The sequence below is a fragment of the Nomia melanderi genome, chromosome 5 (genome assembly GCF_051020985.1).
Source record: "Nomia melanderi isolate GNS246 chromosome 5, iyNomMela1, whole genome shotgun sequence".
In the NCBI taxonomy this organism is placed as follows: Eukaryota; Metazoa; Arthropoda; class Insecta; order Hymenoptera; family Halictidae; genus Nomia; species Nomia melanderi.
The window spans coordinates 3,925,887-3,948,252 of record NC_135003.1 but is presented as its reverse complement, the minus strand read 5'-3'; the positions used below and the strand labels follow the sequence as shown (position 1 = coordinate 3,948,252).

The window sequence follows — 22,366 nt, the reverse complement described above, 5'->3', positions numbered from 1 at the left end:
TATTCAGTAACATCTAAAAACTTAAACATTAAACTTTGCATTGTACACATATTAATTTAAAATGAATAAATATTATCAAAATAGAAACCAATTTGAAAAAGAAAAGTTTTTATTCAATGTTCAATATTGTTAAAATTGTATAATAATACAAGTTAACTTCAGTTCTTCTGAAAATTTGTATGATAATCAATACTTTTTTAAATTACAGAAAAAAACATTGAAATATGTAAATATTTGATTTGTAATTTTCTTATATTAATATTCTAACAGATGGCGCTATTGTTTAAAACTTGAACGTTAATTTGCCGTTCTCAAAGACAGTAGTTCAAACGGCGCTGAAAATTCAGAGTTGGCAAGGACTTTCAAGGTATCGTTAAAATAGAATTTGCAAAGTAGTAGTATGTATTTAAAAATCAATTGATGTGCTTATGTTATTTAATGTGTTAAAACTAAAGTTTAATTATAATTTGTATATTATTTGTAGAATAATATTCATAATGGCTGCTCGATCTGTTGTTAAATATTTACGTCCGAAAAATGTTATGTCTCAAGTTTACCGATGTGCTTCTTTATCTGCATTCGAAATACAGCACAAAACTCCAACTATTAAGAAAGTAATGCCTATACCAAAGGCACATTACGGTGGACGACATACGGTAACTCTTCTCCCTGGTGCTGGTATTGGTCCAGAGTTAATGACCTATGTAAAAGAGGTATGTATAAACACTGTGTTCATATTTTCAGCTCACAGAATGACCTCTGTATATCGTATTATTAATTACATTTTTTTCAAAATATCACTGTGAATAGTTTTTTTTAAATGGTAGTAATATATTTTAATGAGGCAGGAATACAGTTTCCATAATCTATATGAAAGTCTTACATAATTTTTTTATGTGCTTATTACAGGTTTTCAGTTATGCTGGTGTACCAGTAGATTTTGAAGATGTAGATATTGATCCTAATGCGGATGACAATGTTGATTTAGATTATGCTATTACATCAATTCGTAGAAATGGTGTAGCATTGAAAGGAAATATTGAAACTCGTAGTACAGAAGCTGGAGTACTTTCTCGAAATGTAGCTCTTCGAAATGAGTTGGATCTTTATGTCAATGTTTTACATTGTGTATCTTATCCAGGAGTAAATTCACGCCATAAAAACATTGATATCGTCATTGTCAGACAAAATACAGAAGGAGAATATGCCATGTTAGAGCATGAAAGTGTAAAAGGTGTTGTCGAAAGTATGAAGGTTATTACAAGTTCGAATTCAGAACGTCTTGCAAGATATGCATTTGAATATGCTAAACGAAATGGAAGGAAAAAGATCACTACGGTTCATAAAGCAAATATAATGAAACTCTCCGATGGACTATTTTTAGAAATATCAAAAAAAGTTGCGAAAGATTATCCAGATATTACCCACAATGATATGATTATTGATAATACTTGTATGCAATTGGTTTCCAATCCACATCAGTTCGATATTGTTTTAACAACTAATCTATATGGGGCAATTGTTTCAAATGTAGTTTGCGGTTTATTAGGTGGGGCTGGATTATTAGCTGGTAAGAACTTCGGTGATCACTACACTATATTTGAACCAGGTACTCGTAATACTGGTACTAGCATTGCTGGAAAAAATATTGCAAATCCTATCGCAATGTTAAATGCTGCTGTTGATATGTTGCGTCATCTTGGACATAAGAATCATGCTACTTTAATTCAGAATGCAATTAATAAAACTATTAATCAAGGTATACATACTCGTGATCTTGGTGGACAAGCTACAAGCAGGGAGGTTGTAGATGCTATTATGAAGCATATTAAAATAGCATCCAATTAAGACTGATAAGAAATGTTTTGTTGGATACTAATATTTGTAGAAAAAATACCTATATATTATTGAATTTTGCTTTTTTAGCAAGAATATTCCATTGTTTGTTAAAGTATTACATTGTCATTGTGATGGACAACAGTCATTATACTCATTAATCTAAAGTCATTTAAGTGGCACAAAGTTTTACACAATAAGTTTTAAGTAAAGTGACAAATCTGAATTGTGTTTTACATTAATATTTTATCTAATATGACATTATTATATAATGAATTATTAAGATATAAACTTTGTAAAATATTCATTGTAAGTATTAGTATAAACATATACACTTGTTCAAATTTTGTAATTATCTTCATAGGATATATTTAACGTGTAAACGATTTTCTTAACTACATCTCATTAAATCTGAATTAGTAATGAAGTACGAAATTAAAATCATTGAAGATATTTAATAAAGATAAATTCATTTGCGTTGATAAATTCTTTAATCAATTTCAATCAATTTGTTTACATAATCAACTAGTAATGTAGATAAAAATCAATAATGGTATTGACAATGTTGTATCAGTATAAGAAAAAAGATTAAAGACTTCTTCAACAAATTTCTCAAAAATATACAAATTTGGTTTAATTTTGTAAAAGTTGTAATGCTAGTTCCTCGTCCGCTTTTAAATGTGTGTTCTCTATATCAATTGCTGTTTTTTGTTTTTTCTTTATTCTTTTGTAATTGTCCTGTGTTAGAAGTTTCCTTTTAGGAGGTCTGTAAACAATAACAGTATGAATACCAAAGATCAAAATAATATTACAATATAATAAATAAAACAGGTATATTTTTATAGATACGTTTAGTATTAATTATTGCAACACATACCTATGTATTTTGCTTTCCTCTTCATATTCCTCTGATTCAGAGTCTTCTAACGTATCTTTATTATTTTCATTTTCTTTACCATAAATTTTATCCGGATCTGGTAACCATGATAAATCCGGTTCACTTTGTTCACTTTCGCTACCATTATTATCATCAATATTTTCCATATTTTCTTCATCACTAAATTGATCTGTATCTTCTTTTTTCTTACTGGCTTTTAATTTTCGTTTTTCTTCTTTGTGTTTCTCTTTAATTTTTTGCCTAAAGCGTTGTTTATCAAATCTGTCTTCTTCGCGTAATACTTGTTTCGCTATTTCTATATTAATACCAGATTCTTCTTCATTTTCATATTGTCGTGCTAAATCTGATACCTTTACTTTAGTAGGATCCAGTACTCTCTGAAAGATTAAAAATTTGGAAATCATATTTCAATAAAATTTAAATATCATATACAAAATTTCATCTAAAAAATGTAATCAAACCTCTCCCTCCTCGTCAAAAGTCGTTCTCTTATTTGGTACTATTTTCTTCCTGAGAATCTTTTTAGCTATTGCGGCTTTTGTTACAGCTTTCTTTTTATTTAAATCCAAATTATCATCATTAGCGAAAACTTCAGGTATATCATCAATGTTTATATTTTTTCTTTTCAAAGTTAATATGTCATCATCATCACTGTCATCTACATTAGAATAAAGTATAATGATACATTACTTTATGGAATACATAAATAATGATAAAATTATTAACAGTTGTTTCTATACCCAGTGCAAAATTGTTTGTTTTCGTCATTTGATTTTTGATATTTTCATCTTTCTCAGAGTCCTCATCATTAAAAGAGTTTGGACTATTTTCTTGATGTATATAATTATTTGATTCATTATTTGTAATTTGTTCTTTAAAGTCAACATTTTTAGAAGATAGTCGTTTTTGTTCCATTCTTTGTAGAAACCGTATTCTTGGAGGTATAGCTAATCCTAACGATCTAATTACACCAACAATTGCAATATAAAATATTTATACATATATTGTTAAAAAGTTAGGTAAATAATTCTGTTTAGTAATTTATATTATCTACTTTTTTACCTCGCAAATGCATCAGTATTTAATGCTCGAACATTAAAAACTTCTTTATCCTTCATTAAAAAGACTGATTTCACATATGCTACAAATGCTCTTTGAGCACTTTCCTTTAGTGATACATCCCTCGCTAATAATGCTTCCATTTTACGTTGAGGATTTTGTAATTTGTTTGGATTTATCCTAAACAAACAAATTTCATTGTTGGCTATCATTCAATTATGTCATAGAGCACACTCATTTGTAACTTACTGAATCATAGATATTGGAATTTTGCGCTCCTTTAACTTATCAATCATACTTTCTTCAGAAGGTAATAAAACTAATAAAGATTCACCACCACTTTTAAACCTAGCAGTTCTACCAGCACGATGTATATATGCATTTGCATCTTCAGGGCAATCCATTTGTACAACCCAATTTACAGCAGGGAAATCTAAAATACATTATACTAAAAATAAGATCTAAAATATTTAATAATTCTAAGTATTACTGATAAATATTAATTTTAATTAAAACTCATTTATTGTTTATGAAATTTAAGAAAAGTTGTTCTAATTTTTATTCACTTTTAAGATATTTGTTTCAATATTAGCATAGAATATAATAATATTCTTGTAATGAATTTTTGTACTAAATAGTTTTCTACAATTTGTCTATTCATAAAGTGTAATTAACAGTTATTACATAAACTATACAATATTCTCTATAGAAATATTTTTTGTATACCTAATCCACGAGCTGCAATGTCAGTGGCAAATAAAACTGCAAATTGTTTCTTACAAAAAGTTTCATAAATTTCCATTCTTCTGAGTTGATGTAAAGTACCATAAAGAGCTAATAAACTTATGCCAGGTCTCAATCTGCAGAATATTTCATATGCATATTTTACCTAAATACAAACAATATTACTATTTTCGTTTATGTACTTGATGTGACTATATTAAATATTATTATACCTGTTTACAACTAGAGAAAAATACAATAACTTTTTGTTTCAAGTGATTTCGTAGAAACGACCATAGCATTGATACTTTATCTTCCAAGGCACATATAACATAACTCTGTTGCAAAGTTTCAGGTGTAGTATGAGTAGAATGTTCATGAACAGATACATACATAGGGTCTTTCAAGCTTAATCTGGCTAAATCTTTGACAGACCTTATAAAAATTACAATAATAGTGATAGCAAATATTAGAATATCAGTAGCATTAAATATTAATAAAAATAATATTAATAAATTTACCTTGTTTGAGTTGCAGAGAATAAGAGTGTTTGTCTTTTTGGAGGCAAATTTTCTATAATAGAATTCATAGTTTGCTCAAAACCCATATCCAAACATCGGTCAGCTTCATCTAATATTAAAATCTGCAATTTAAAAAACACTGTGAATATATAATTACATTATTTAATTGTTATTAAATTTTATATTTAAAATTTTTACATTCTTGTGTAATTATATACCTGCATATTTACACAGTCAAATAAAGGATTTTCATCCATATGTTGTAATAAACGTCCTGGAGTACATATGACGATATTACATTGGTCCATGCGCTTTTTTTCAAATTTTAAATCTTTTCCACCAATAATAAGACCAGCAGAAATATCATGGTGTGATCCAACTTTACGTAAGGTTTCATATATTTGATAAGCAAGTTCTCTGGTTGGTGTGATAACCAGTGCACCAAGTCCATCTAACCTGCTCCATTGTTTACAATATAAAATTTCCAATACCTTAAATAAATATATAAATTTATGTTTACATTATAATTTATTTTCTTATGATTTTCAGTAGAGCATACGATCAAGCAGTTTCTTACCGGAATAAGAAATGCTAAAGTTTTTCCACTACCAGTTTTTGCTGCTCCTAAGATATCATTACCACGTAATGCTAATCCAATACTTTGCTTCTGTATATCTGTCATCTCAATATAATTATTTTCTGCTAAGCCTTTTAAAGTTCTCGATGATAAAGGAAGGTCACTAAACTTTATTATCCTCGTTTCATCAATCTGTAAAAATATAACAATTGTGAAGACGAGTTAAGTTTTACATATTCATACATTAATACTTACGTCATTATACTTCGATTGTAATTGTGTGATTATTTTTGTTTCAGAAATATGTTTTTTCTTTGTATTGTAAACTTTAACTTTGTTTTTTTTAGCCATTGCGTATTACTTATATGTCAAATACGTAATACTATGCGAAAAATTTAAGAGGTTATATTGACAACTGATAGGTACACGAAACCACATGGCAATTAATAGTTATATACAGTGGCGACGTAGTATAATATTTCTCGTACTTTAAACGTGTTTAACCCGTCGGTAATAAAGTGTAAAGAATGAATCAAATTTTCTCAGTAGAAAAAAATAATTTCTTAGGGTTCACAGTAAGTGATTTTTTAAAAAATAAAAGGCACTCTTCTTTTAATTTATTTATATATTTTTATGCCATTGGTTTGATTTGTAAATTTTTATATTAAACCACAGACAAGATATAGGATAAACATTGCGAGTTTATGGGACTTGTCACGTGTACTGGATTACTGAAATTGATTATTTCTGCGATTATTTATATAATTCCCCTGTTTATAGAAGGATATTTACTAATTTCATCTAAAATTGTAAGGTGCAGAATTCTGTTATTATTGTGGCAAATTTTAATTCTTTGGAATGAATTATCCCACATATTTGTTTATTTTTGAATAAACATACTTATTTGTAGTATTTGTAATTATGTAACTAATCAGAAGTAAACAATCTGATTAATGCTGTAGTTTCCTTTGCAACTATTATGACTTTAACAATATTGCAGACTCAGAATGTCTGTAATGTACATCGAACTTATAACTATTAATTTTTTAATAATAAGAATAATGCTTGCTATGCAAATGGAAAAATAGTTTTCCAGTATATAAAGGTACTTGTACCTAATTTAATATATTCTGTCATTTATTTGTAAATTAGTCCATTATTGTATTGCATATTTAAAAATAATATTTTCTCATGATTTATCTTTATATTTTGTACACTTATGTACTATAATACAGTTAGTACAATTGTTATCTGGCGTTCGTAGAACAAAAGTTCTTTATAAGGAACATCAACTCGGGAAGTAACTAATTAAAACCTTCATAGTTAAACGATGATCGCATTCACTCGCGGAACAATTAATAAATCCAAATCTACCACGTTATGTTCAACTAGTCTCATTTCCTCCACGTATTATTTCTTTCCCGTGATTCTCTTAATTTATTCAAATTTGTAATTAGTTTTGTCAAAATTTTATGAATTGTTGTTTTTTAATTAATAATACAGTTTTCAATTGATAATAATATAAATTCTAGTGGATACGTTAATCATTTTTCTTAAACGAGTCGTAAGTACTGTATTTGGTACGGTATGTCTAACTGGATTAAACAAACATGATTTTATTTTCTAAAACTTTAACTGAGTTACGATGTTTCTTATATTATTATTATATTAATACTGTATTTTATATTATTATTTTTCTTTGTTATTTGAAATAAACATTTATTGCAAAAATATTCAGCTCACTATGCATCTTGGCCAAAGCAAGTATAAATTATTTCATGAATTCTATTCTCACAGTTTTTTTGGTTAAAACTGAATTAAGGTCTTTCTTTCCTCAATCCTTTACTTATTCACCTAACCAGTTAATATTTTTGGTTGACGATCATTGATTCGTATCAGATGTAGATATTAAAAACGAATCACGAAACAATACCCGAACTCCATAATCCTATCACTCGGTTTCCTAATGAAGGAAAATGTTAGCACAACTATCTCCAAAGGGGCCCACCTTACAATGTTAGTCAGTAAAAATTTTGTATCTTTAAAATACCATTACAAAAATTCTGTTTATATTTGAAGCGATAAATATTCCCACCGTTGTTTATTAAAAACTAATAGGGGATTCGAACGACCAAGTTTAAGGAGAAGAAAAAATAAAAAAATGTTAAAAAAGTAATTCTCGTTCATACAAAAACGTGTCCATCTCGATGGCGGAACGATCCCTACCCCGTCGGTGTCCCGTTGCACCACGTGTTATCTGAATCAGTGTCAATAGAAGGGACGTGGAATTGTCATTAAAAGACACATGTGTGGAATGCGCGCAAGACGGTGCATCGGCGCCTATGAAAAAGAAGAGCGGGGAGACATTAGAATTAGAGAGGAGGGATCGCAAGTCAGAAGAAAGAGTACATGCTCGGGATGGGTAACTGTAACGAGGCGACTATTACATTCGGATAGTTACGCGGCTAGGGGCAGGACGATTTATATCGGGTCTCACGGGTTCGCGATAGAGTTTGTTATCAAACGAACGCGCGGTTGCTTTCGCGGTGAAACATATTCAGGGAAATTCGCTGTAAGGACCATGATATGACGAGGAGAGGGTAGCATGCGGCGGGACTACGTGAAGAAGCAATGGAGAACACTGCGACCGCTTCGCACCATCAACTCCGTTTCTTCGGTGCTGTATTTTCTGCTGAGTTTGGGGTTGTATTCGTTGGTAGCCGGTATCACCTTGCAAGACATGGGTAAGTAGTTCATCTAAATGCATACCGAGCTTCACGGCTTACCTTGTTTCCTTTATTCTTTACTAGAACACGCGTATTTAAATTTAAACGCGATTACTGTAACTTATGTAGGTGACATGCATTGATACCAGCATCGAAATCGTTGTGCGGGTCATGCAATAAAAGTCGTTGCCAGCGAATGTCTTTTTAAGTGATCTCTATTACGTTAATTGAGTCGCTGCCTGTAGCATGCAAAACTGCGTGTTCCACTCTGGAAAAGAGGACTTCTTAATGGGAACTGGTTTAAGTGTTCGGCGTAACGCGACGAGTTACGTCTATCGAGTTCAGGGGTTATTAGGTTTCCAGTTCTTTACGTTCCCGTCATCGCTTTAATGTCATTAGACCTTTTTCTGTGGGTTTTATTAGTTCATGTTAGATTTTGAAATAGGTGTGGTTTAATAAACATTCATTAAAAAGAATATTTTCATATAAATATATAGACAAATAACTATAATTAGGGATGGACGTCTAGATAAAGGATTTTAAGCATAAATAAAAGATCAGTTGTTAATTTTTCATTGGTTAAATGTTGAAATTTTTAGATAAAACAATATTCCTTTTTTATTAAGTAAATGAGCATTTAGTGCTGTTTTATTGAATAATTTGTTGAAGTATTAATATTGTTTGCGCAAGATTATGTCTATGTCCGTTTTTGTGGATTATCATATTTGAATTTTCTTCTTTAACGATTTCAGAAAAGGGTACTGTAGACCTGGTGGAAGGTACCGGAATGCAGCAGGAGCCCCAAGGAGTAACGCTAATAGAGAATCGTTGTCACAGGAACGAATCGATCGCGTATGAGATCGCGAGCAGTGCAGTACTGACGATCACTACGAATACACTGTTCCCCGCCGGCATATCTCGTGATTTTTCCATCTTAGTCGTTGCTAAACCAAAAATCGGTTTGTAATTATTTTAATTAATGTATTTCCTTCAATCTAACCAAATCCTTATACGCGAAAAGTAAATAAATTTCATTCGTTTCAATATATTTTTTAAATAGTTTAACATTAAAAAATCATACGTTATATTTGAACTCAATCACAAATTAAGATGTAAGTTTTTAAACTGTCTTCTAAGGTATGATTCAACAACTGATAAAGAAGACAGCATTAGGTTTCATGCAGTTTTACAGTGTTGCTATTTTACTTGTCACTTTGCAAGTCATATTTGTGCCTTTAACTTAATAAAACCAATATATTTTCTGAAATATTTTGTTACATAGTATAAAAATATCTTTCAGTCTATTTAAACACAAACATTTAAATGTCTCAAAATTAAAAACGTATGACTTTTTTCACTTTCAAAACTAACGGGACATTTATTTTATTTCGTTGTGATACAAATAAATGCGTGGATAGAAATGAATGTTTCAAAAAGTAACGATAAAAAAAATTAGGGTATCCGGCTGCCACGCTGTTTGCCATCTACAGCGATAGTGGGGAGGAACAGTTGGTGCTGTCACTGGGTAGTGATGTCACCCTTTACTACAGCACAACCCCGGATAATGAGGACAAATCCATTTCGTTTGGGGTTGATATTTCTGACGGAAAATGGCATCGTTTGGGAATCAGTATCAAAGGGGACGCTGTTACGCTGATCGTCGATTGTAGCCATCAAGTTACGAAAGAATTACGCAGAAACCTCGAGGAAACGGTCAGCATTAGTGGTATCATAATCATTGGCCAGCAGCTTGTTGATGGCAACGTATATCTGGTTCGTGAGAAAGAAATCAAGAAAATACATCGAAATCATACAAACATAAACTTACCAAATTGACACTGTCGACAGGGTGGTTTAGAGATACTGAAGATTGCTCCAGTTCCAGACGCAGCTTACGAGATTTGTACGATCTATGCACCGGATTGTAACAATCAGACGAAATACTTGGCAGAGCAGAGTAATTACTCAAACGTCCAGAATTATGGATCATCGTCTAGTTATTATGACAGATTGACAAGTGCTGGCGCGATTCAGACAGCACGGAACCCTAGCTTTTTCGGTGGCATGTATCCAACCAGATCATACTACGGAGCAAACTACAATAACGTCAATTTCTCTAGAAATAATGGCAGAACGTCTGCTCCAGTAACTGGTTCAAATACTTTCTTTTATAATCAAAACGAAACAACTGGCAGTCGAACGGACGACTTTTACGACGAGGTAAACGAAAAGGACAGCCAGGAAGCATCGGTCGACGACGACGAATATAACTCGCTTTATAAACCTACGATTCCTACGTATGTCCTAAGACCAACAGTCGCGACACCTTCTGAGAATCAGAATACCGTGAGTCATTTGCTATTTTGATATTCAAAAATTCTATGAATTAAATTTTAAAGGTTGACTTTCCAATACACGTATCGTAAACTGTGCATAAACTTAATTTCTATAGAATGCCAATGGTGTCGACGTACATGTAACCGAAGAATACCAACCAACAGATTCAGAAACACCTGAGAATTCTGGAAATTCACTTGACAGAGTTCCGGGAACTCCGATATATTCAGTATCCGCGGAAGACTCGTATTATGGCTCCGGATATTACAATTCCCGGGGTTTGCCGGGGCCACGTGGGTTTCCGGGACCTCCAGGTGTACCTGGAGGACCCGGTAAGAAGGGAGAATCGGGAAGAGATGGGATAGCGGGGTTGCAAGGTGCACCAGGTCCGCCTGGTAATGTTTTCATAATACCATCGTTGAACCAACAGAGCAACGAGAAAGGGCCAGACTCCCAGGCGGAAGTTTTGAGGCAAATGCTTTCGCAGCACTTGACGGCTATGAGAGGGGCAGAAGGGCCCACAGGATTGACGGGTTTGCCTGGCCCTGAAGGTCTACCAGGTTCTAAAGGCCAGAAAGGGGAACCTGGCGAAGTTGGTGAACCTGGATTACGCGGTGAAAGGGGTACATCTAACGAAAATTTTATTTCTTCAAAGATAACTAATACTTTCGCGACGGAAAACATAATCCTACGTTATTTAAAATTCTTTAATTGAATACATTTGATTAAACATATATCTTTCCCATACACATTTGTAATGTTCAACTTTGAAAACTTTGAACAACAAATGACTATAAGTATCAAATGGAGATTTAATATTTCTTGTATTTACATCCCTATACATAGCAGAACCTTGTTGTCCTCAGCTACAGACTTTCGAAAATGATATCCTGCATTCAGTTAAACGTTTTGTCCGGCTATCGTCTGTTGCGGAAGTGATAAGTGCTACTAGCATTTATGATACATTCGCTGCATTTTAACAGGAGTACCAGGAACACCTGGTAGAGAGGGTAGAAGAGGTCGCCCTGGAAGAGATGGTGAGAGAGGTGTAAGCGGCCCGTCTGGGATAAAAGGTGAACAAGGCGCAATTGGTCTGCCAGGATTACCCGGTGATAAAGGTGAAAGAGGACCTCCAGGTGCTACTGGTGAACCTGGTTTACCAGGTCACGAAGGGATGCAAGGTGACGATGGTCCACCGGGTTTGCCGGGTTTGCCTGGTGAAATGGTAATGAGAATACTGTGGAAATATATTGCATACTATATTTAAACAGTAATGAAACCTTATATCTTTCGAGATAATTTTAGGGACCAAGAGGATTCATAGGACCTCGAGGCTTTCCCGGACTACCGGGTAATCCCGGGATTCCTGGGGGTGAAGGTCCACTCGGAGCAAAAGGTAACACTGGACCACAGGGCGCTCCAGGCGCGCCTGGACCATTAGGACCATTGGGACCTGTCGGTCCACCTGGGCCTCAAGGTCTTCTGGGACCAACTGGATTAGTCGTAAGTTTCATCAGAAATTTTGTAAATGAAATGTTATGTACGGACTGCAGATCTTTATGGAAATTCAAGTTTTTAAGAATATTATTAGGAAAAGAGAATTACGATAGAAAAAGGTCTTTTTCTCAGAGATGTTAGAAAAAGTAATACTGCACTTTGGATGTTTTATATATGTTTCCGTATTGTGTGTATTCTGTATAATTTTGCATTCTCAAGTTTTCCACAAATGCATAGAAATCTATAGTTCAGTTAGGTAATTTTTAATAGTTTTGTAAATGAAATAAAATTTTGAAGGGACCGCAAGGGAAACCAGGTATTCCTGGTCTTCCCGGAGCAGACGGGTCACCCGGTCCTGCAGGTAATCCGGGTGTTCCTGGAATGAAAGGTGAACAAGGACCTCAAGGACCGCAAGGTCCAATAGGCTTCCCAGGACTTCGTGGTGTTAAAGGTGATGAAGGAAAACGCGGAGCACTAGGTGAACGCGGGGAAAAAGGAGAAAGAGGAACGGAAGGAGAAAAAGGTGATGCTGGAGCAAAAGGAGAAGTTGGATCACCGGGACCGCAAGGAATTCCTGGTTTGGAAGGTTTAGAAGGTCCAAAGGGTTTCGAAGGTCCACGGGGTGAAACGGGACCAGTTGGTGTTTCTGGAGAAAAAGGTAAACCTGGATCCCCAGGTTTCATTGGATATCCTGGTGGTGCTGGTGAAAAAGGTGAAAAGGGTCAACCAGGAAGGCTGGGTCTCAAAGGGGATAAAGGAGAAAGGGTAAAACATTTGAAATTTTATTTTAAGATAGATAAAATTGAATACAGCATTGTTGAATTTTAGGGAAGTAGTGGCGCATCTGGAGAACGCGGTGAAGCAGGACCCAGGGTAGGTAGAAAACAAAGTATTGCCGTCTTTGAGTTGGCTAAATATATTACTATAAATTACATGAATGACAGAATTATTATTGACTGTAATTGTTTGTTTGAATTTATTTTCGAGTTTTATTTTACTTTTCTTATGTCCTCGTTTAACTACTGTAGTGACATATCGTACTAATATTAATCAATAAATAAATGAATTAAAAAATATTTACATTGATATAATTTGGTATTAAATTATGTTTATATCACTTTTAAAGGGCTTTAGGGGTGTTCGTGGAAGACGAGGTGCCGAAGGTTTGCCAGGTCCAAAAGGTGACACTGGACAACCAGGTCCTCCAGGATTGCAAGGAGACGTTGGCCAACCTGGCGTTGAAGGTCCCCGCGGTTTTATAGGAGTTCAAGGACAAGCTGGTCTCGACGGGAAAGATGGAATTCCTGGTCCACCGGGAGAACGTGGGCCAGTTGGTGATTCAGGGCCACCAGGACCTCCGGGAGCACCCGGCGTTATAGGACCGCAAGGTCCAGCCGGTGAGCCTGGTCAGCCAGGGGAGTCTGGAAGTCCTGGAAATCCTGGTATTCCTGGAGAGACAGGTCCTCCTGGTGAGCAAGGAAAGGATGGGCCACCAGGACCTTCAGGTTTGCCGGGTAAAGATGGCCCTCCTGGTCCTGGTGGCTTACCAGGATTTCCTGGTGAACGAGGACAGAATGGTTTACCGGTGTGTCTTTTCTCTGATGATTATGATTTTTATAAATATGAATACGCAGGGAATTCTGTTCTAACAAACTTGTAGCTTTTGAAGAACTAAATTGTCTGTTTTTAAACAAAGGGAATGCCGGGTCCGAAAGGAGAAATGGGAGTGCCGGGACTGCAAGGTCCACCGGGTGATAAAGGTGCTCAAGGAGAACCTGGTAAAGATGGCGAAATTGGACCTCAAGGTACTCAGGGCTCAAAGGGACCACCGGGATCAGTTGGTTTAAAAGGAGAAATGGTACTGATAATACCACATAATTAATAACTTTATGGGTAGTATAAATGAAAGACAGATAAAATGATGTAACATGACTTGATTAACTAGGGTGAACCAGGTGCATCAGGATCTACCGGACGTGACGGTTTACCAGGGCAACGTGGGTTACCAGGTCCTCCTGGTCCTGTTGGAGTTCCAGGGGAAGATGGTGATAAAGGGGATATCGGACCACCCGGTGAAAAAGGTTTCAAAGGGTCTCAAGGGGAAATGGTGCGGATAATTCAGTTTCTAATATTTATTAATGCAATATAATTGATACTTATCTTATGTAACGCCCTACAGGGTCCTCCAGGATCACCTGGAATACAAGGGCTCCGAGGAGAACCCGGTGCCATTGGTTTGCCTGGTGAAAAAGGACCGCCAGGGGAAATTGGAAGACAAGGTCCAAAAGGTGAAGATGGCCCTGTTGGTGCGCCAGGTACATCTGGACCGGTAGGACTGCAAGGATTACCTGGCCCACCAGGATCGAAAGGAGAAGCTGGGGATACTGGTGCACCGGGTCTTATAGGACCAGCTGGAAGTCCCGGTGAACAAGGTCTACGAGGACCTAAAGGTGCTGAAGGTATACAAGGCCCTCTAGGACCGGAAGGACGCCAGGGAGAGAAAGGAGACAGTGGATTACCCGGAATTCCAGGTGGTGTTGGTCCCGAAGGAAAGCTGGTAAAAATAATCTCCTAAATTCTTTAATTAATTGCCTAACAAGAAGTAAAAATTACACTTTAAAATGCATACTACAGGGTGAAAGAGGTCCTTCGGGTCCTAAAGGAGAAGAAGGAAAAAGTGGGCCGCCCGGACCTCCGGGTGTTCGTGGAATAAATGGTCCGGAGGGGCCAAAAGGTCACGTAGGTCCCATTGGTTTCCCAGGGCCTCCTGGAGAGCCGGGGTTAGTCGGTCCAAAGGGAGAGCCTGGTAAAAATGGCGAAGATGGTAAGTCTGGTGATCCTGGGCCGTCAGGAGAAATTGGACCTCCAGGAAAAGAAGGATTGCCTGGACCTCCCGGGAAACCGGTACAAAATTACAATAACTGTTAAAATGTTTCTGTTAAATGCATGAAAACTTGCAAATAAAAATTAAAATGGTTGATGTGTTATTCAGGGGCCAGAAGGCCCAGCAGGACTTCAAGGAAGTCCAGGCCTACCAGGTGAGAAGGGTGATATGGGTTTGCCTGGACCCAAAGGGATTCAAGGCCACACGGGATCACAAGGTTTACCGGGACCGGAAGGTCTATCAGGTTTAAGAGGTCTTCCAGGACTTGCAGGAGAGAATGGGCCACCCGGCATGCCAGGGGCAATTGGAGCTCCTGGAAAAGTTGGACCAGTTGGACCCAAAGGTCCAAAGGGTGAAAGGGGTAAAAGAGGACTAAAAGGACATCGCGGAGACCTAGGTCATTTAGGCATCAAAGGCGAACAAGGCGAAAAGGGGGAGCAAGGACCACGAGGAGCTCCTGGACCTGAGGGAGCCATAGGTATCCAAGGTGCGCCAGGATCGACTGGACCCAAAGGAAATGATGGACCTGCCGGCCTTCCTGGTATGGAAGGACCACTTGGGCCGAAAGGTAATGCTGGAAATGATGGAGCAAAGGGTGACATGGGTCTACCAGGTCCTCCTGGACCACCAGGTCCACCAGCGGAGCAACCGATGATTCCACCAGAACTACTGTTCACCAGAGAACACTTAATAAGGAAGAAGCGGGATGTTTCGAAAAATTCGTAAGAATCTCCGATTTAATATTCAATTAAATCCAAGGATATATTTGTGTGATCTACAATATATTTAGTTATTCTAGAAGTGACGAGAACGAAAAAGGTAAAACTCCAGAGAATCTAAATGAAGATAATCTTACCGAGGAGGAATTGGGACCTAAGTTTTTGGACATCTATAGTTCGATATACTCTATGAGACAAGAATTGGACCGAATACGTAAACCAATTGGGAGCAGAGAAAATCCTGTAAGGACTTGCAGGGACTTGTTTTATGGACATCCCCACTTTAATGATGGTTGGTGTTCTTTTAATCGTTACGTGTATAAATTTGTGACATTACGAACAACATGGAAGTTTACAAGCATTACAAAAATACAGGCTGGTATTGGATCGATCCAAACTTGGGAATGGCTGACGATGCTGTTTACGTTTATTGTAACATGACGAATATGGGCGAAACTTGTGTGTTTCCTGATATTCATGCGAGCCAAATGCCGAATATTCCATGGAGAAAGGAAAACAATAAAACGGATTGGTACTCGAATTTGCGCGGTGGATTTAAAGTGAGTTTAAATTTCTTAATAGACGTATACGGATTACGTCAAACATCTTTTGTATTATGCTATTAATGTTATAGATTACGTACGAGACTATCGGAGTGGTACAATTGAATTTCCTTCGTCTGTTGAGTCAAGGAGGTTATCAAAATTTCACTTATACTTGCATTAACAGCGTCGCATGGTACGATGCTGCAAATTCGAATTACGACACCGCGCTACGATTGCTCGGTTCGAACGAAGATGAATTTTCATACACCGCCAACAAGCCAGAAATCGTAACGGATGGTTGTAAGACCCGCAAGAGTAAAGGAGAAACTGTATTTTTAGTTCAAACGAAGAAATTGAAACAATTACCGTTGGTAGATTTTTATCCAATCGATTACGGTTCACCCCATCAGGCATTCGGTTTTACATTCGGTCCAATTTGCTTCAAGTAAATTGTATTATCGAATTCTCATTGGCAAGACTGAATTGTAACTGTACATTATGTCTTCCATTAATTTTTCACTGTGACAATGGTATCAAGATAATGAACGTTTAAATTATTAACGACTTACGTATATTATTACGCGCGTGCTGTGTGACCGTAAAGAGCACACTAGTGAGAATATTAAAGTTTTCCGTGTACTTACTTATATCCGTTTCGGTTTATATCATTGAAGAAACAAGGAATGTGCGATTCAGAACTCAAGTCGAATGTAAGGTAAAAAAAATGTTATTTATGTAGAATACCTTGTTATATAGTGTTTGAATCAGTTTCACTGCCATTAATATGTGATGCGTATATGATATTCTATACAGGCCAAATATTTCATATGTTTATAAATAAAATGCATTAATACAAATAATCTCTATTAATTTATAACAACCACCTTGTTTTAACACACATTTATAATGTATTTATTACAATGATATAAAACAGTTTTCCTAGGTATACAGTGCACAAATACTTTTTATAACTATTGTACATTAATATTATGTAAATTCATAAAATTGATTTGTTATTATTTTCTTAGATACGTAAAAATCAGAATCTTCTTTGAAGAAGTTACATAGTATGTATTTTCAAATAATTATCAATGTACTTAAACGTATCCATGTTGCAAATTTGCTTCGTATTTTATACGGAAATTAAAACACTTCATATAATATTCTAAGTTACTTATAATCAATTGAAAAATGTGTATTAAAAACAGTAATATAATAGATTAAATATTTCTTATCTAAAATTGAAAAATTCTACCAAGAGGTTCCGTGGTGTAGCGGTTATCACGTCTGCTTTACACGCAGAAGGTCGCCAGTTCGATCCCGGCCGGAACCATTTTTTTTCTAATTCACTATCCGCTTTTTATGTCAAAGATAATTTACAGATTAATTTGATTCGATTAATTTGAAACATACTGACGTATGTGATTAAAACAAGCTGTGCTTCTGAATTAAGTAATATATACATACTATATTTACTGTGTTTATCTTATAGGTATCTATGTAAGCGAGAACGAGTTAATGAAACACTTGGAATTAGAGAAGTAAAAAAATCTTAAAACATTAACTTAGTTAATATGTTCACATTAAAAATGATTAAAACATTAACGTTAGTAGTATTATATTGTATTATAGCGTGCCAATAATAATAGTATACAGCTCAAAGTAAAACAATATTTGATAAGGTTTTTACTGTATTTGAAACTCAACATTTTCAGACAAAATTAAATAATTCAGAACAATCTATATTATCACCTAAAAATAAGTTTTAAAATAGAATTATTTAATTAATAATATACAAAATAAGTAGTATATATACTTGACATCTTGATAACCGAATTTGTAAGTTTACCTCTTCCATAATGTAACAATAAATAATGAATATAATTCAAGTCTTATTTTTAATATTCAATATTTAATTATTAATTTATTATGTTGTATTTTAAATATTTATATCAAGACAACTAGATACTTCAGTGACTAATCCTGTCGTCATTGAAAGTAACGAAAATAATCCTTTTTATTTTACTTTATTTTATGTTGAAATAGATTAATTTACTGCTTGGGATTTACCATGGATAATAGTTGACAATTTTTGGACAGTTGCGCTACATCGATTCGTATCTCGAAAGGGGCAAGAGGGATCGAAGGAATTCGCGAGAAACGGTGTTATATGCGTGGGCGAACCGTGAGAGGAGACAGGTGGTATCTTGTCGTGGTGGTCGACGGTTCACACTTCCAACTCATTCTCTTCTGGTGACAAGAAAACTAAAGTGACGGTACAGGGCCGCTTTTATCGTGACTCTCTTTTCTCCAGTAGACACTACGACATGCAACGAGTAGATTGACGATACTTTTCGACACTTCTCCAATCTATTATTTATTCTTTTCGTTATTTCTTATTTCACAACTGGGTACTAAGTTAACCATACAGACAGGAAAATAATTTTAACACTTAAAAACATGGAAAAACGATATATTCATTGCCTAACCATGTCGTGTCTAAATATGCATGCATTTCAAAGTTAAATTTGGAACACTTTTACTTTTTCACTTTTGAAATTTGAATTGCATGTTCTTATAGATCATTGGCAAAAAAATAATACTATATTTAGACAATTTCAATCTGTGAACGAAGCACTTGTCGAGTAAAGTATTTTTAGTTTATTAGTATGGTATTTAGTTGAAGATGCCAATAGAATATTAGTAATTAATCTGTAATAAAAAATATATTTTTACAACGTACAATGATAAGTTTATTTAACTTTTTAATTTTTGTATTCTATTTTATGCGAATAATTTTAACGTTCATTCATAATCTTTATTCATGAAACAAAAGCTCAATGGATAAGGTAAGGTAAGGTAAGTGAAATTTTTAAATACAATTTTATCAGTGGTACTAACTAGATAATTATTGATAATTTTTACTATAGAATTACTTATAATTTCTCAACCATCCTGCCACACAAACATACATAAAATAATTTTTCTAAGACCGTAACTACAGAGACTACTTAAAATTTATTTTTATTAAGACTAGAATTAGCGTTAAACATGATTAACTCGCAAACCATATAAAAATCGTAACAATAGATTATATATAATCTCCTCGTATATTCATTATAGCATTCAAGCGAAATTATTTATTCTTTCAAATTATTTTGGATATTTACCACTTTTAGGACATTTCAAAATAAGAAATCTGAAATCCGTCATTTTGACGGGTAGCTCTAGTGTTAACTTATGAATATCGTTAATCGATATTTGCGAAGAAAGTAAAATACGCAAACACGTTCGACGACACCCATTTCCCTCGGTAAAGCGTACAATACATACGCGCAACGTCGAGAGGGAACAGAAGCCGAGTTCTTTTGAAACGGAGCCGTTCCTGTCGCCGAACGCCCGCGCAAGAAACGGTGTGGGGGATAAAAGGTTTCCTTGTTTAACAAAATATCGTCGCCGAGCCATTAGCCCGACCGTTGCCACTTCAACGCGATTTTCTGCTCCTGCCACGTCGAGGATATGCTTCAGGATCTCCGGATCCTTCGACCTATCAAGTGCAGACTGCTTGCTTTTCCCCGAGCGGAGTCGATCCGACGCGGTTAAAATTAATTTTTTCTGTTTACTGCTTTGTTTCTCTCTTTCGATATTCTTATTTGTTTTTTTGTAATCTTATTACCAGACTGCGGATCCACATGCATTTATGGGATATTTGAATGCACAAAATTGCATAGTATGCACACAATGCGAAAAATATATTGGATACCGAAAAGAAGTTCGTGTAGATTCTTAACACTATACGTACTGTGAGCGATCAAACGACCGGTTTTCAAATTTAATAAAAAATTCTGCGGTTTCTTCTGTTCATTTAACTTTATAACAATTCCTATATTGTCCGATTGAATAGTTTCTCAATTTTTATGTTTCTTTTTGTTTCTGCCTTCACTAAGAAAAATTTATCTTCTAATTTGTTTACTTTTATTTTGTAACCAGTTATTTGACCGAGTACTGTACGAATAAGTATATACAAAGTGTCGGTACGTTTAGTTTTAATCCGTTTTAATCCGTCCTATGATTTCCTTCACAATTGGGCCTGGTGAAACTACTTTATCGTTGATAAGTCAGTAGAAAAAAAAAGAATTCGGTGGTTATTACGTGTTTACGTTTGCTCTATAGGTCAAATATTGATGATGGGTAAGCAATATTTCATTTATACAAAAAATAAATAACATTTAGATTTGTGGAGTTGAACATTTACATCACAAGTCGTACTCGATATTTTAGAAAATGGAATTAAAGTTTAATCACAGAGAATACGTTTATAAAATTATTTTATATAAATTGTATAACTGCCAGAAAGGATCATTTTCTATTGCAATTCCAGTTTTTTACTTATATTCTTGAAAATTTGAATTTGCATAAAGGTTTATCTTTTGTAATCTCAACGAAAATATTCAACGATAATCAATGAATTTTCAAATTTCATTCTTTTTTATATTTTTTTTATCGAGGATTTTATAAGAATGTTGTAAACTTCAATAGAACTTTCTATATTTTGTCTGGTAGTTACTTTTTTTAGGTAATAAATTACCTTGTCATAATAATGAAAGGAATTGTGTTTTAGCTTTAAAAGTGTTCTACAACTTCGACATGCTATGTACATGATTAAACCATTGCTAAGTTAACTGAATAAAGGTAATGAATAAATAATGTGACTTAATAATATAATGCAATGTATACAAATTCAAAGCACGCGGGTGTCTGATAGCGTAACGTTGCGTGCACGGACGAGAAATTGATTACAGCAAAGTATTTTCTTTATGAACTTTTGAGTTCATGTTTTCAACGTCAGTATTACAATATTTGAAATGTGTAACAGTACAAATACTAATTTATTAATTTACTAAACTGTTTCTTAGGTTGTAAGTAAAACAATTTAAAATTGGACTCTCCTTTTTTTTCATTCAAAGTACCATTCTTTAATTTACGTTACAATGTCTCTAAGAATTTTTGAGAAAACAGAAAATGATTTCATTTAATGCCTGGTTATAAATATTTAAGAAAGAATATAAAGTATAAGAGGAACAACAAACAATAATTGGAAACATACAAATAAGCCGTATCAGAGATTATTAGATACATAACGTGTGCACCAGGGATAGCGATCATTGATTTTCAGGCAATAATGAATAAAATATTCATTGACGGTGCTGGTTATTACGACAATTTCTCATAACAGTAATGTCAGTGCCCGCGCCGTGTGAAACAAACAGATGTCACTCACTAACGTTTCACTACAGTAGCTTTTCTCATAAGTACGCGCTTCAAAGCTGTGCCTTCAAAGAAATTTAATCATATCATTGAGCATCATTGAAATCATTAAAATTTTGTGAAATGTCCAATAGATTATGTATTGAATAAGTATAGAATCAGGTGGAACGTAAATATTTTTATTATGAATACAATTAATCATTAACATTAAAATATAATTAATACAATCAGATAAAAAATAAAGAGAACAACGTAAAATAATGTTAGAAATTAAACTTTCTTCTGTGATAAATAATGTTGATTTTCGAATGATCAAAGTCTTCTTGTCAGTGGAGTAGAATTTCAATCAGATATAATGGGATTTATATTTTATTTGACATCTCATTTGTAAATAAATCCAATAGATTTTTACTTGATTTTAATCTCTATAAATTGATCCTCGAAAATCTATGTTTGTATAAATATTTGGAGTTTGTTTGTGAGAAATTGAAGTCATATCTATTGCCCTTTTTGCAAGACTGCAGTAAAATAAGTTATCAGAAGGAACATAGTAATTATCCATTTCTTTTTCGTGATACGTTTCTTTGTTTTAAATTCTACCCATGCAGTAGATTCTACTAATGTTACTTTAGTACTCATATTATCTAGAAATTTCATAATCGTTTTAGAAACATCTCCATAAAGAAAGTAGAAATAAAGTCTCTATAGACGCACTTTTGAAGTTTCTGTAGTGGAATACATCCGGGTACGGTTGTTCTAGTGTTAACATTTGATTT

General features: G+C 34.3%; 3 protein-coding genes and 1 non-coding gene across 8 annotated transcripts; 3 read left to right on the top strand and 1 right to left on the bottom strand.

Moving 5' to 3' along the window:
- Positions 1–275: 275 nt before the first annotated feature.
- Positions 276–2,684, top strand: Idh3g (Isocitrate dehydrogenase (NAD(+)) 3 non-catalytic subunit gamma). Of its 2 annotated transcripts, none has more exons than XM_031985900.2 (3): positions 276–367; positions 485–713; positions 910–2,684. In XM_031985900.2, the coding sequence occupies exons 2-3, from the start codon at positions 498–500 to the stop codon at positions 1,846–1,848; spliced, it is 1,155 nt and encodes a 384-aa protein (XP_031841760.1). In that variant the 5' UTR covers positions 276–367; positions 485–497; the 3' UTR covers positions 1,849–2,684. The 2 variants fall into 2 exon arrangements, with proteins under 2 accessions (XP_031841760.1, XP_031841759.1); XM_031985899.2 differs by having other exon boundaries at positions 297–398.
- Positions 2,309–6,071, bottom strand: LOC116431030 (putative ATP-dependent RNA helicase DDX10). The gene is made up of 12 exons (XM_031985902.2): positions 5,870–6,071; positions 5,615–5,806; positions 5,256–5,528; positions 5,038–5,159; positions 4,750–4,951; positions 4,520–4,682; positions 4,043–4,226; positions 3,797–3,973; positions 3,475–3,695; positions 3,196–3,392; positions 2,714–3,111; positions 2,309–2,602 (listed from the first exon to the last, which is right to left on the bottom strand). Exons 1-12 carry the CDS (start codon positions 5,963–5,965, stop codon positions 2,470–2,472), a joined length of 2,358 nt encoding a protein of 785 aa, XP_031841762.1. The 5' UTR covers positions 5,966–6,071; the 3' UTR covers positions 2,309–2,469.
- A 1,868-nt stretch (positions 6,072–7,939) lies between these two features.
- LOC116430990 (uncharacterized) lies at positions 7,940–17,164 on the top strand. 4 transcript variants are annotated; one of them, XM_031985820.2, is made up of 18 exons: positions 7,940–8,358; positions 9,093–9,299; positions 9,797–10,113; positions 10,189–10,686; positions 10,793–11,300; positions 11,661–11,902; positions 11,983–12,180; positions 12,472–12,939; positions 13,003–13,047; positions 13,301–13,759; positions 13,871–14,032; positions 14,120–14,281; positions 14,354–14,731; positions 14,809–15,078; positions 15,167–15,780; positions 15,861–16,069; positions 16,153–16,337; positions 16,412–17,164. In XM_031985820.2, the coding sequence occupies exons 1-18, from the start codon at positions 8,220–8,222 to the stop codon at positions 16,769–16,771; spliced, it is 5,421 nt and encodes a 1,806-aa protein (XP_031841680.2). In that variant the 5' UTR covers positions 7,940–8,219; the 3' UTR covers positions 16,772–17,164. The 4 variants fall into 4 exon arrangements, with proteins under 4 accessions (XP_031841680.2, XP_031841679.2, XP_076223833.1 ...); XM_031985819.2 differs by having other exon boundaries at positions 15,858–16,069; XM_076367718.1 differs by having other exon boundaries at positions 15,849–16,069.
- Positions 17,165–17,582: 418 nt separating this feature from the next.
- Positions 17,583–17,655, top strand: TRNAV-UAC (transfer RNA valine (anticodon UAC)). Its single transcript has one exon. It is a non-coding gene; the product is annotated as a tRNA-Val (tRNA).
- The last annotated feature ends 4,711 nt before the right edge of the window (positions 17,656–22,366 follow it).